Here is a 15738-nt window from a genome sequence, read left to right as displayed (position 1 = left end):
CAAAACTTAGATTATTGTGAACCGGCTTTTCTAAAGAGCTTGAAAACGTTAGGTCACTGCATGTATTTTACGAAATACAGATGGTCAGAAGGCTGGAGCACCTCCCCTATGGAGACAGGCTGAGAGAGCTGGGACTGCTCAGCCTGGAGAAGAGAAGGCTACAGGGAAACCTAAGAGCAGCTTCCCAGTGCATAAAGGGGCCAACAGGAATGCTGGAGAGGGGTGTTTCACAAGTGCATGTACAGAGAGGACAAGGGGGGATGTCTTTACACTGGAAAAGGGTAGATTTGGATTAGGTGTAAGGAAGTTCTTTCCTGTGAAGGTGGTGAGCCCCTGGCGGAGGCGCCCAGAGAAACTGTGGCTGCCTCATCCCTGGCAGTGCTGGATGGGGCTTAGAGCAGCCTGGTCTAATGGAAGTTGTCCCTGTTGGTGGCAGGAGGGTTAGAACTAGATGATCTTGGCAAACTATTCTGAGATCTGTATGGAGACTAATACATTTTTAAGTACCTTATACCCCCTCCCCCTTTTATTTTTTTTTTCTTCCCTCCCCTCCTTTTATTTTTTCCTTTTTTTTTTAAAAAATCTGAGGATGTCTTTATGAACAATCTGATAAAAAGGTTGTCTGGTTTACATACTGTTTATCTTTAGGTGATAAAAGTAATGATATTTTGATTTTAAGATGTCACTTTTAATATGAAAAAAAAATTTAGAATAAAAGAACTGAGGAAGTAACGTTTAGGGGGGAAAAAAGTTTTCTTGCAGATACTATAGTGAAGTTCAGTTTCATTCTCATAGCTTTTATCATTCCTATAGTGTCTTACAAACCCACCAAGTTTTCTTATTCCTGATTGAATTAAAACATTTTCACCTTAAAACTCAGCATGAAACTTAAGTGAAACATCTCACCTGATACAATTTTTAAAAGTGCTTTTTAAGTTTTTATTTTTTATTGTTGGCTTCCTATTTTAAAACAAGAAATAGAAATACATTTTATTGTAGTTTTGGATTTGGTTTGTTTTGTTTTGTTTTTTTTTGTTTTGTTTTTTTTTTTTAATAAGGTCCAGGTTGAAATGAAACACCTTCAAGTCTTGGCAAAAATCCCATTTAGTCTGATGAAGAATTTGAATCTTTAAGAAAATTGCACGTGAATCTGGGAGCTCAAAATAGATTTACTGATTTGAATTTCTCAGCTAGATAAACTTACCACACCAATAGCTGGAGCAAGGAGCACTCTGCCTAGTGGAAGTGTCCATGACACAGAAATGTTCCTCTCCATAGCTAAGGTCGAGCATTTGGTGTAAGCTGGGTACTGAATATAGGTTTTCTCCCAAGGATTTTAATCCTTTGGTAATCCATATTCATTCAGGTTATCCAACCTGTATATTGCATGTTTGGCCACTTACTCCCCTGTGAAACTGCATGGCAATTTTGAGTAAAAAAAAATAAAAATAACTGAAGATGTGTTTACCAACAGACAACCTGTTTTCACTACCTTAATGGTGATTCTTCACTACAGGAATAAAAGTTTCTTAAGGATACTTTAGCTAAAGGGTGTAAACCTAAAGTTTCCTAAGGATGCTTTAAAAAAATAACTGAGGTAGAGGTTTTCTTTATTCCCACTGTACACAACCCACAGCTATGAACATAGTTCACATTTAGCAGAGGATATAACTTTACAGTGGTAACGAATTTAGAAAATTTCAAAGTGACTTACAGACACTGTTCTTTTGTGGGGAAATATTTGTTAGTGATGGTCAGGTACTTTTCTATAACCTTTCTGTTTCTTTCTTTTTCTTAATGTTTCTCTCTTTATTTTTTTCCCCACTAACATGGCATAAAAAATGCAGTCTTATTTTCTTCAGATGTATTAATCTCCTTCGTGGAGAGTTTCTTTCACTGTTGGATATAGTTTAGGGGTGATCATGGGATCATGCTGGCTAAAATTCTGTCCACAGTGCAGCAAGTGCAAGCTCCTCTGATAATGCCAGTGGTCTTATGACTTCATATGTAATATTGGTTATGCTACTTATGCTGATGAATGAAACATGGAACAGGAAAGTCATTAATAAAAAAAGCTATCTACCTGATGTGAAATCTGATGGAATACTGAGTGCAGCAAAGCTGTGAGACGGATCTGTAAGTGAACATCACAAATGTGACCAACAGGCTTTTAAACTCAATAAAGACAAGTTTTGCTAGAATAAAAAATGGGTGTGTTTGAGTTACTTAGGAATACCCAAATAGAGAGAACTCAGTGACTAGGGGAGACAGGTGAGGGAGAGAGAGAAAAAGGGTTGCTAAAAGCAACTCCCTGGGTATTTGTGTCCTTACAGGCAGCTTCCTACTTTAAACACACCATGACATGCACATAAAACAGCCTGCTTGTCACATGCTTTTTCAGGCTTGTTCTAAAATGTACAGATTTGTGATTTGCATTCACATAAAACAAACAAATAGTGGCTTTGTAAGCATTTTTGCAAATATTGGATGTTATGAACCCCAGATAGAAAAGTCAAACTTGAGATAATGATCAAAAACTAGTTTTCTATCAGATGCATTTGTTTATGATTACGTGGTGGCTTGAAACATCACTTCATATGTCATATATATAATAGCATTTTCTTCTGAGTAGATTATTATGTTCTTCTGCATCAGGTAAAGTGTCTCACGTTTCTGTGTGTATTTCGACTTTTTCCTGGCCCCAGCACTTTGACAGCTCTCTAGGGCCGTACTGTGAGGTCCTGATGTTTAATGGTTGCTTAAACTTCTCTCAGATGGCATTTTTATCTTCCTTGCTTTCCTACAATTTTTTTTTTTATTTATGGAAAAAGGAAAGTATGTGGGACCTCTCAAAATAAACCCTTTGCTGAGCTCTTGTCATGGGCCTTCCAGCTAACTCCCCCCAGTTTATATACTGTGCATGATGTGCTGTAGTATGGAATACCCCTTTAGCTTGTTTGGGCCAGGTGTCCTGTCTCTGCTTCCTTCTGGCTTCCAGTGCCCCTTCTCACTAGCATAGCATGAGACTAAAAAGTCATTGATCGGGGTAAGCATTACTTAGCAACAACTAAAAACGTTGGTGTATCAGCATTGTTCTCAGACTAAAGTCGAAAACACAGCACTGCACCAGCTACTAGGAAGGAGAAAAAATAACTGTTACAGCTGAACCCAGGACAGCTCTGTATAGTCAGATCAAAATCACATTTTTCCTTCCTGGTTCTATTTTAAGTATTAGCTACCAGAAGAGTGCCAGCTATTTTGGAGTCCTCCGAGTATATGTGAAATTGAAGCATGTGTGTTAAATTAAGGCACCATATTGAATAAGGAACATAGACAGGCTTCAAAACATGAATGAACAAAAATGTTCTCAAGCTTTGCTAGGCCACATTCAAGTATATGTATGATGCAAATCCATCAATATTGGTTGAAGTGCATTGTTGATATTGACTTTAGACCATTTTTGTTTCTGACATGAAATAATTAAAAACTAAGCCTACAAATGGAGTGTCTACCTCCTGCTTGCATGTCTTACTGATTTTTTACTTTTTTCAATTTAATTTTATTTTTAAGGAAAAACTGGTCCACATCTTGGGTTGTTCTCACTGCTCGGAAAATGGAATTCTATAAAGAATCCAAGCAGCCAGCACTGGCCAACCTGGTAAGCAATCAACCATCTGATACACTCAGCTTCCTTGCAAGTATTATTTCAGTATAAATAGTTTGGTGTATATGTAACGCAAATTCAGACTGAACTGGCAACCTTCGAAGTTTTGAGAGCAGCTGAAGGAAAATGCCTTGATAAACTCTTAATCAGATGTAGTATATGATAAGAAATAGGACTTAGCATGTCCTTTATTAAGAGGTACATTTTGAGAATAGTTGCAAAGTGAGACAAATGGTAAGTGACTATTCAGTAATGTGAAGGTAACACTTTAAATTAAGGTGCCATTTATAAATGCTTTATTCTTATTTATGAAAATGATCACTAAATGCAGCTACTTCCTCAAATAATGTATTATAAAGTATGTTATAAAATCCATTAGTAATAAATGCTTAACAGATGATGCGATGAGAATCTGTTGCAAAGGATATTGTGAGACGTAAATTGTATTAAACCATGTATGTGCATCTTTAATACATGAATTTAAGTTGTTGTCTACCATCTCATAAAGTGGCTTATACATTAATAAATAATAATAAATTATTTATAAATGGCACCTTAATCTAGGGTGTTACCAAAGCAGAAAACATTATAAGTTAGCAAAGTGATTTTTTATAGTAGTATAAATGTGACATCTACCATATCCTGCTAACCTTTCTAAATATATTTCTATGACTCCATCTAATGCAGCTAATGCAATTTCTGTAGCCTGTAGTTACTACAAAGTGAAATTTGCAGTACCTTTTTATTGTGCCCCAAGGAAAGACCACCGATCTTAGTCTTCAGAGATGTGACAGCTACGTTGTGCAAGCAATAATGGCATGTATCCCTTCAGTGCTAGTTACTGCTGAGTTTGAGCCTATGAACCTGAATGTGGGCAACAAAAGGGGAATTCGGCAAATGTGTGACACTCTGGGCAGCAAAGGGACAGGTTTGACAAAGCCCTGTTGTGAAAGGCTCTCAAGAACTGATCAAACCTGCCAAATCTCATTAGCATGATGGGTGGCCACAAAGGTGCTCTCTTTGGCAGGAGTCACAAACAATAAGCTATTTTTTTTCTGTGGCAGGTGATATAAATCTTTTCTTCTATATGTTCTTGATCTACCAATTCCACCTGCTATAATTTCAGCTTTAAAGAACGCCTTTTCATGTATTTTGAAAGAAGGTAAGGGTTGTAGCAAAAATGAAAATAATAGTTGAAACAAAAGAAAGGCTGAAATCTGGCACTTTCTAATTGTGTTTGTGCTAGTACAGTTAGAAAATACAATTTTTCTGTGACCTTTAAAACATTATATTGAATTAATATTTTTTCAGAATAATTTGTTTTCCTTAATATTTAATTATATGTTTTTTGAAAAAAATCACTAATGAACTTATTAGAACTAGTCTTATAATTTACCAGGTGTCTTACACTTCTGTGTGCTACTTCTTTCTTTTTGTAAGCCTTCACTCAAATCCTAGAAGATAAATGGACCAGTAAAATTCAACACACAGAAGACACGATTTTGCTCTCAGTCTCCTCTACATGATTAAAATCCCCATTAGGCCTTTAAGATTTTAGATACTAAAGTAGACCTACCTGGAGGATGGGACTCTGGCCCAGTTCGCAAACTGTTTAACTCAAAAAATTAGGAGAAGTCAGTCCCTTTCCCTGATGTCCCAGTCGTTACTAATGCTCACAGTTGGTAAGATAATATCTACTGCCTCCTATGTTGGGAAGAACACAGACCTATTGATCCCATCTTTTGCTCTTTATGGGAAAAAATATGGAAGTGGGTCATTTTTATTTAATTCCGTGCTAGATCTGAACACTGGGGTTGTGAACTCAATGTTCACTAGGTGAAAAAAGCCATTATAAATACATTTTTTGTCTGTTGCATATGACTTATATGCAATGGTAAATAAACAAATTGACTAAAGCTTGAAAACAGCAAGAGCTGTCAGTATTCAAAAATCTTATAGCCCAATTTCTTAACCCCCAAATTTCACACATCAAGAAAAGCTAAATGAGCACATTGGTCATCTGAAAAGTGAATGTAGTTCTTATGTCCTTTGTAAACCATTTAACCAGATACAATTTTGATAGTGGAAAGAAAATAACACAAAAATGATTCATCAGAAATAATTTGCTTACTGATTTTTATTTTTTTTTCCCAACTGTATTTTACTTGGGATAAAGGGGAGCTCAACCATTAATTAAATAATGTAATACAGGCAATGCTCATTCACGATAGTGAATTACAACAAAGCATTTTCATTGTAAGCAGGAAAATGATGTGACTTAACAAAAAGATTAATGTTCCTTTGTATCATAAAGATACTAGCTCATTAATTATTAAATATTAAATACTGTACATGAAGTGAAAATTTAGACTTAGACATCATCATTATAACAGGAACGATATTTCGCAATAGAGGCAAAAGGAGAGCAGGGAATTGAAGTACATTCTAATATACCTATTTTTCTGATGATAGGATAGCATTTAGAAGTGATTTAAAGTTATATTTACCAAAATCTTAAATAACATTCTAATGCAAAGACCTAGTAATAGCTAAAAGGAGCTTCTGTTGTTCTGTTGTACAACTGTAGAGGTAGGACTCACTATAACAAGTTTGCTGTTGATTTGCACGGAGAAGACTGGGATCCATAGCTTTCTGGTGAAGCTAGTGACAATACCTGGTATTAACATTAGTAACAGTAGAGCACAATTAAGGCACACAGAGGAGAGATTCAGAAAATTATTGTTTACAAATATTACTGAAAAGGCAAGTTTGCTTTCCATGTAGCTAATGATTATCTTTTGCTGCTGCCTGTGCATTTGTGGTCATGCTTTTTATATACATTTTTAGCATTCATATCAATATAACTTTTTATTTTAAATTAAGGACGTTGTGATCTAACCAAATCACAGCAGCAGTCTTTCTTAGCAATGTTAAATTCTATTAGCAGTTGGTCTTTGTGACCAAGTGAAAGTAGTCTATTCCCTGAGACAATATACTCAAGAGAGGTTATTTCAGTCTCCAGTTAAGAGCCTAAGTAATTTAGTGAGTGAAAATGCTGCTGAAATCCATATCCGTGTTTAGGAAGATTTCACTGTAGCAGGCACTTGTAACAATTTAGAGCATAACCCCTCTCCAATCATGTCGATATAATTGCTCTGACTACAAAATCCAAAGCAAGGATACAGAGTGCTCAGGCTTTCCCAGGAGCCTTAATTCTCTTGCAGTGTCTCTGGGTAATGCATAAACTGGAAAACATGCTAACAGGACTATGTTAATTTCTAGGCATCTTTCCTGTGTTCCCTACAGATTTAAGCAGGTCTTCCATTGTATGGACCAACCTAGGTGCAGTACGAAAGGCTGATGTGCACCCTGGACAGGATCAGGCTTGATGGATCTGAGTGGTTTTGCATGTAGTTTTCATCAGAAGTTTCACATACTGTGTCATACTCATGAGTCTCATATGGTGTTCATAGACACCTCATATTCTGTTGTGGGCAGAAATTCTAAGTTCTCTAAAAAAAAGAAGTTTTCCAGTTAATTATTGTAGATAGCAAAAGCATGTCCATCTTTTTAAGATTAAGCTTGTATCCCACTCTTTCTCGAAAGGGAGATGCACGTACTCATACTTTTTTCCTGCTTATTGCAAAATCGAAGCTGTAAACAAACTCCGTATTACTGCAACAACAAAATTAAACTGTGTGCACTGAAAATTAAACTGTGTGCACTGAGTGCATGAAGAAGCCCAAGTTCTGCTGCTGCATAAATTTTTGTACAGTCATAGAAACTAGAGATAGTAAAGTACTATAGAGTTCACTATTCCATCTTTCTGCAGAATTTCCCTGGGCTTTCCACTGTTTTTTCTCACTCCAGTGAAATGCCATGGCAGCTTTCCCAAGGAAAATATGTAGCCCAGTATCCTTCACTATCAAGAAACTATTTCCTGGAGTCTTTTTTGTGTACATTTGAATCTCTTAATCTAATTAAGTGTTTCCAACATTTCTCGATTCTTTCTGCTGGTGGCACGAATCTGTCCTTCTTTGTCAAAGTATTTTCAGACTCACACTGTCCTTTTGAGTAATTTTTTTCCAAATGAAGCATGGTGGCCCACTTTGACCAGGCTGTGTTGTGTGTTCAGGATGAGTTACAGTGCTGCCTGCTCTGTGTAGTGTAGCCCTGACCATTGTGTGGAGACCTGTGGATGGAACTTCCTTGGGGTAACCCCTGCCCAAGGAGAGTGATCTAGTCAAAGGAGACACCATAGTCCTTTATATAAAAGTATAGTACTGAAATACTAAAAATCCATGTGTTCCCTGCCTCTGTTCTTTGAATATTTGTTTGTACTAATAGGTTGGTGTTTGTCTGGGACTTTTTTTTTTAACTTTGTCTCCTTTGCCAGGCAAATATTAACTGATGAAATTTCACAACACCTTTTTAAAGTCAAGTATGTATGCTATTAAAAATTCAGAAAGATTAAGTTCCTGTTGGAGGTCAGGCAGGAAGTCTGAGGCACAGCTGAGGATAAAAAATGCAACCCCTGCTCTTCCAGTACTTTAAGCACAAGAACATCCTTTTGTTTTGAACAGCATATTTCATCTGTTAAAAAAAAATTAAAAAGAAGCAAAGACACACAGGACTGAACCATAGTGGTTTTATGGTTTGGCAAAAGGAGAACATAATTACAACTCCAATACTGAAAACTGCCAGAGATTCTGGCTGCAAATTGCTTGACCAGGGCATCTTACTTTGTTGCTTTTTAACCTAAATAGCTCTTTTTTACCCATCTCAAAAGCATTTTGTAGAACACAAATTTTTTAGCCTTTAATAACAGCATCAGAGTAATTCACTGAGCAATCTTTGGAAAGCTGATTATGTGGTTGATGCTGAACTGGCCACTGTTAACTTCTATTAAGTCTGTTTTCTTTATCAGCAATGCCATTTTTAAAGGTAAAATGACTTAAGAACAACAGAGCAGAAAAGATGCATCAAGCTGATTAACTACATTATGTGGATATTACTCTGTATCTTACCCAAAAGGGACTTCTTAGTGCTGTATCTTCTTAACAGTAGTATTTTTATTGTTGTCTGGGATGTGCAGTAACAAAATCTACAAAGACTACTCTAAACTAGATGGGCTTTGCCAGAACTGCGGCGCAGGCAGAGTCCCTGGAAAAGAAGCTTAGATGGCAAATGAGGATTATTGTGCTTTACACCAACTCCCAGCAATGTAAATGATACAGGCAAACAAATCTGCTCTTTGAATTATTTGCATCCATCCGGAGAAGCTGGGGAGGCAGAGCTGTGTCACTCTGGGATGCACAGACTGACATTGTGAAGTAGCAAACTGTGTGGAGCTACCCTAGTGTTAAGCTTCTTTTTGGGTGTCACACATGCCCTCAAAGCCTTTTTTATTTATTTTTTTTTTCTTTTTAGGAGCTAGAAATTATAATTTTTATTTATTTATTTTTTTAGATAGCTTGTCTTACAGATACGATGTATGTCTTGTGTCTTGCTTAGTTTCTGTCTCTTCCAGCTGCATCAATTTAAATTTGAATTTGGAAAGAGACAAGATGTTACCTTTAAACTCAAAACCTTTTAAGAGGTTTTGCAAAGAAAACATTTGACCAGCATGTCAATGCGTGTGCATTTTGTTTTGATTTATTGTATGTTACATTAGACTGTTTTTTTTAAATCATTTAATTATTTTTTAAAATTATGTATCTAGTAAGAGCCTTACTTCTGAGTTATGACATCTCAGGAGTAGCTATTTAATAATATCAAGGAATAATGAACTCTTTTTAGTAAATTCAGCAGCTATGCTACAATAATATGTCATCTGAAGTTGATTTATTCTTATTTTATTTGATAACTGGTCCCATTTCTGAAAAGACAGGCCATATTCATGGTTGTGGGTTTTGATTTTTGGTTTGTTTTTTTTTTTTCTCCTTTTCTTTCCAGAAACCAGGATATAAACCTGAGTGTGTGGATTTGTGTGGTGCTTGCATTGAGTGGACCTCAGAGAAATCCAGCAGAAAGAATGTCTTTCAGGTAAGAGTCAACGCATGCTTTTCATTGCTCATTTAAGTATAAACTCTGTTAAATTAAGAAGTTTTATTTCCTTTTTCTTGGTTTTAATAACTAGAGACTGATTTATTACAGCTCTTTTCTTACTGGTACAGGAGAATAACATTTTAGCAAGCATCAGTTTACTATTTTTCTAAGAGAAGGGTTTCTGACAGCTGAGTCTTCTAAACACTTGAGAACTTGTTGATTTATTGATTAATGTTCTATATTCAATTTGTTTTTAAAACTTAGTAGATAATTGCTTTGGGTTCAGGCCTAGAATCTTGACCTAAAGAACTTCCATAAACACAACTTCTTCAAACTGCTTATACAAGCTTTGCTCCAGCACAGTGCGGTTACTCTGTTTATTTTTATTGCTGTTCAGGGTCCTTAGATGGTGATGACCCAGGTTCATTTCTGGAAGGGGAGGATTTTAAAAGCTTGACTCTGTCAGGGCCAGCATAGAAGGACATGTATTTCTCATAGGACTATTCTTTATTGTTGGAAAATAGTATTATTTAATTAGTTCATCTAAATTTCATTGAATTGAAAGGGAGGATCAAGGCCCAAGAAGATAAAAGGACAAGAAAAGCATTACTGCAAGGTTAACATTCCAGGCTAAAATCCTTTATTGCAACATCTTCAGGTTTTGGACATACTCCAGCTCCCATGAATATTAGTAAAAAGTTGTTTTTTTTCCACTGAAGTTGCATCAAGTCACATCAAAATATTCTTATGAGCTGAGTTGTTTCCCAGAGTTCTAACATTAAGAATTTTTAACAATACAAACAATCAAGTGAGGAGAGATGCAAAAGGGAACGTGTCAGAGTCAAGATATTGTTAGTTACCTGATTGTACTTTGCCATCACTACCAATGAAACATGCTGGAGAAATCAACTCTGCCTGAGTCTGGGGTTTAAAAAAACCCAACTCACCACATACAAAAACTGCCCTCAGGGTCTGTACACCCCTTCTTGAAAAGAAACCACTTTGTGTTGACTGGGTGTTACAGAGACGTTTTTTAAGGTTAATTTTTCTAGAAATCTTTCTAAAGCACATGAAATATTTAGAAATATTCCGCTTCTTCAAGACAGTAAGACTTATGCTTCTATACCCCCCACATCCTTCAGATTGTCTTGAGACAACACTTGGAGCTTTGTAATTTCCTAGGTATTTTTAGAATAAATATTTTGGGTTTCCTGTCAATCTTCAGCTTTTTCACTTGGAATGTGAGTAAGTATAACCTTAGCCTTCACTCTTTCAACCCCCTGAGAACATTGAGAAATCTTCTGAGCTTCTAAGGTTTATTTCTCATTTGCAGTAAGCAACATTTCTTTTGGAAATACATATTTGATTGGTGATTTGTTGCAGCTAATACATTTCCAGTGTAAAGATAAATGAAGCTCTGTTATTGATTTATTAAACTGGTTGTATGAAGACTTTGCAATGCATTTTCTTCTCACTTCTGTTAGTGTGAGGTCTAACTTCACTGAATCAGAATAATGTGAGAAACGAAACTCATGCACTACTGTTTGAACCCATTAAAATGTGTCTTCATCAAGCCACTGAGTGAGTGGGAGAGACATTAAGAAGTAAAAGCATGGGAGGAAGGACATATGTTAAGACACATTTTGAAAAGGGATAGAGCATTGTTTAGACAGAGAGCTACAAGAAGATTCTGCCAGATGGTAAGAGTGAAAGAGGAGAAGGCTTTGGCATCAGTAGTGGTGACATTTTGGGAGAGGAAAGGACTGAACGAGACTAGTGCTGCATGAGCAGATAGAGTGGGAAGGGGACTGGAGATAGAGTGAAGATTTATGAGATAGTCTGGAGGGAATCCAAGGAGAGTTTGAAAGCGGAGAGGTCAGTTTGTACCTGGGTACTGAATATTTCAGGAAACACTTCTGACGATCTATTTATCCCTAGTGGGTGAGAATAAGATTGATAATATATGTTTGCTTATTCATAGATTTCTTCAAATGAAAAGAACATGGGTGATTTTTTTTTTCGACCTAAATATAGAGGCATTGCACTGCTATTTGATTAAATACCTCAGCTGCATAACTTTGAAATTATCAGCAGTAAGTGTGATTATATCTGTAAAGCATGGCAACAGGACATACTTTGGTGGGGTTTTGTTTCATTACTTTCTAAATAGTAAAATATTATTTTCTGATTCAAATAGAGTAATGGTTGCTTTCTGGTAATGTGTTGTACTAGTAGATGCAGAATTTTGAGTTTGATTTAGGCTGGGTACTCAATTTGAGTACATGAATTATAGATTAGAAATAGAAAATTACTTGAGATTTTGGTTTGAAGAAAAAGAACAAAACCTTGAATTTGAAGTCTAAGCATATGACAGTTAATGGATGGTAACAAGATGGAGTATAGGAGTATCATAAAGAAAACTAATTGGAAATATGATCGATGCAGGAAAAAGAAGAGAGGTAACTTCAAGTAAATTATATTCAGGCAAGAAGATTTGGGTTTCTGGTGTTGATCATGAGGTTTTCAGCAGTGCTACTCATTTTAATTGAGCTACTCCTTATTTAACAGGATAAGTCTGATCTGTCTCTCACACTATCCAGTTTGTGCATGCAATCTATTTCTGTTCTTGATGAACATATTATGTGGGGGTTTGGGTTTTTTTTTTTTTTCAAATTTTCCTCAATAGTAACTGAAAATATGCACATCCTATAAAATATAAACTTCCGGTTTTCCTTCATTTATTTTATTGATGATATAGCTAACACCAAGGAAAAGAAACAGTTAGAAACAGCTCCACATGATTTGGGGAAATGCAGTTTGAAGTGAGATACTGTGCTGTTTGCTCTTGCTGGCTGAATGACGTGATACACTAGGTCTTCATCATTGAATAAAAGAGTGGTGGATAAAAGAAGATTTATGTTCAAGTCACATGCTTTAAATATTTCTGCTAAGTGCTAGTTTGCTCTTTGGTGTTTAGCTTGAAATTTAAAGCACTGAGGATTAAAAGGATTACAACATAATCTTAAATAATCCTAAGTGTCATTTACAGAGAGATGGTTGTAATAACTAAATAAAACCATGTTAAGGGATGGCAGTTTTGTCAGTCAGCAGCTAGAACAGAAACAGTGCCTATGTCACTCTCATTCTCCACTTTCCTTTATTTGGCTTAGTTTGATATTGGGTAGGTGCATTTTGATGCAGGTTATCAAAAAAGAAAATAACAGGATAAGCTGCTTTTCAGTCAGTACTAATATCACTGTTGAGGCAGCAGTAGCTAGATTAGTTTACCTATTTCCTCAATAGTCAATGCTTTCTGCTTCTAGTAAACTTTTCAACTGGAGTTTTTTCTTTCTCCTGCTTACTCATCCTCTTGTCTAAGTCAAGCAGCCCTTTGTTTTAATTTCATTCAGCCCAGATGTTGTAGAAGACATTCTCTTGATCTCTGGCTTCATAATTCTGGAACTTCATTAGTACAAAATCTTGTGGCTGTAGACCGTTTCTTTTAAGAGGTTTTGGAAGATTTCTCTCAGATGATTTAAGAAAAGGAAAAATAGGAGAGAGGTGAAGAGTGCATTAAAAAAAAATGAGCAGCTTGCTTATGAATTGGTGAAGCTGCTTTGTTCTCTTAATAGCACCATTCATTTAAACAGCAGACATTATGCTAGTTTCTTTAGCAATATTTTTTCCATTTACATGGTTCATTTTTAAAGGAGGTTTTGTATGAAGAATTTCTGGAGTTCAATGGCCTGGTCATTGCCACAGATCTATGATAGTCCTTTTGGTTTCAGCACACTGCAACCATAAGGAGTCATTCATTCACATGCAACTTAGAGTTCTAAGTGTATTTTACAAATAGAGAAATCTGTGTAAGACATAGTGTTTCAACAGTGAGACAGCTGAAAGTAAAACTGTACCTATGTGTAATATGAAAGAATTTATCTTGCAGCTGTTTCATATATAATAACATTTATGGTGCTGATCTAGGGTAACTCCCTTGTCCTTGAAGCTATCCAGCTTTGCCCAAGAGCATAATCTGAATGATAAGCTACTTTGTTCTACATACTGTAGGATCAGTATAGTATCTGGATACCTCCCAGGATCTTCTAAGTTACTGCTTTTGCCATGGGAAGGATCTTTTCCATGATCTCTCTAGGGGAAGAACTGAGACTGTAACATGGAGGGGCTTAGGTTAGTATTTGTATTTGGATTTCTTTTTATGTTTATAAATATAAATGCTGCAGAGAGGAGACAAATCTAAAAAAGTCAAATCAAACCTTGCACTCAGATGGATGGCAACCTTCTGGTTGTCCTCATCAGCAGTTGGATCATGTTCTCCATCCCAAACCTCTCTTGGAGAAAGTGCTGTTTCCTGAGAACAAAGTGCGCTGACCTTTGCAGGCTTTGAGTTAGATATGCATTAGATGAACCTGTTATGATTTTAAAGCACAAGTACAGCATTTTTCCACTTCTGGAGGTTACTGCTGTGACTGTAGTTTAATTTTTATCCCAGCCACCTGAATTTATTATTGCCTAATTAAAAGATTTAGCCACAACACAGCTCAATGGTGTCAACAACAGGCTCTTTAAATAATAAGCCTATGATTAGTTAAAAAAAAAAACACTTGTTTAGAAGTGCTAGGTGAGAGATGGTCAAGATTTAACCATCCTGGGCAAAGGTGTGTTTGCCTTCTCTCACCAGATTTGATGTTACTCACTTGATTGATGTTACTCACTTGATGGTACCAAAGAGAGTAGATTAAGAGTGAAATGAAATTCAGGTTACTTTGTAAACATGGACACAAAAATTATTGATCTGATTCATGTGTAAGGCTTGCGAGGTAATAAGGCCACTTTGCATCCCCTGCAATGTGATGGAGAGGGACATGTTTAATTAATCCTGTGACACAAGCAGTAAAACAAAGCTTTACACCTAATAACAGGAGCATGCAAACTGTAAGGCCTTGGACTGCAGATATATAAGACCACTGACACCTTAAAATGAGGAAATATTTTTGTAATTTGTGCCCAAATGTTTGTACTTAATGTTTCAAACTATGCAGTTTGAAAATAGACAAGCCATCAGAGGAAGACACTTGACTTTGACAATGTGTGGATTTAAAGGGTTTGGGAAACTGAGTCTTCAACCTCTCAAATAGAATTTCAGGGAACCTCTCTCTATATTCAACCTCTGTTGAACAATAATAGTGTTTCAAGCATTTCAAGGAACAGCAGCTTTATTTGCAAAACCGACAAGCTGAGCAGTTAAGGTAGAGCGCTTACAAGGTTATAGCTAATATATTTTTCTCACCTTCAGTGGCTCCTGTGTCCTTTGGAGTAGCACAAAATCCTCAGTCACGTCAGCAAAGGCCTTGCATATTTTATGACTATAAAATCAGGACAGTACGGTTGTTTATTTTTTGGGGTGTTTTTTGGTTGGTTGTTTAATTATTTGTTTGTTTTATTAAAACAAAATTAAAATCCTACTTATTATTTTACTGATAATCTGAAAAAGTTATAACTTTTCACAAATAGTGAAGTCCATGCCTCACAAGCAACATTTGTTGGTTGCTTGAAGGAAGATACAAAATTTTCAACAAAACTTGGTTGATTTGTAGCTAAGTTTCACCTTAGCTAGACTGTTCCTGTCTTTCCGATTGTTGTCCCTGACTTATGAAAAAATTCATGAAAACTTTACTGTGTTGGAAAAAAAAAAAATCACTTGAGAAGTGTAACTTCAGCAACCTGTGGAGGTCTTGGAAAGGCTTGAAAGTCTGGATGAAGAAAGAGTTGCCATGGGCATGGTGCCATGATAATGTTGCCAGTAGGTCACTTCTGCCCTGGTACTCACTGCAGACCATGAAACATCAAAGCAAACAGCTCCCGTAACACACCAGATCTTGGGGCGTCACTGAAAGCCAGAGAACTCTGAAATCTAATTGTAAAGCCAGCCTAAGTTTTCTGTGAAGATCAGGCTGATTAAAAATCTCACAACTCATATTCTCCAGATCTGACATTATGTGTACACA

The 15738-nt window shown here is 36.2% G+C and overlaps 1 protein-coding gene across 1 annotated transcript in view; it reads left to right on the top strand.

Moving 5' to 3' along the window:
• ARHGAP15 (Rho GTPase activating protein 15) overlaps window positions 1-15738 on the top strand; it is a 330968-nt gene that overhangs the window by 53069 nt on the left and 262161 nt on the right. Inside the window, exons 5-6 of the mRNA XM_005153752.3 lie at window positions 3571-3658; window positions 9620-9709. Of these exons, the coding sequence (XP_005153809.1) occupies window positions 3571-3658; window positions 9620-9709 (178 nt within the window). The remainder of the gene's footprint in view (window positions 1-3570; window positions 3659-9619; window positions 9710-15738) is intronic.

This window comes from Melopsittacus undulatus, chromosome 4, assembly GCF_012275295.1.
Source record: "Melopsittacus undulatus isolate bMelUnd1 chromosome 4, bMelUnd1.mat.Z, whole genome shotgun sequence".
Lineage (NCBI taxonomy): Eukaryota > Metazoa > Chordata > Aves > Psittaciformes > Psittaculidae > Melopsittacus > Melopsittacus undulatus.
The sequence above is the reverse complement of the archived record's forward strand: the minus strand, read 5'-3'. Positions and strand labels throughout refer to the sequence as shown.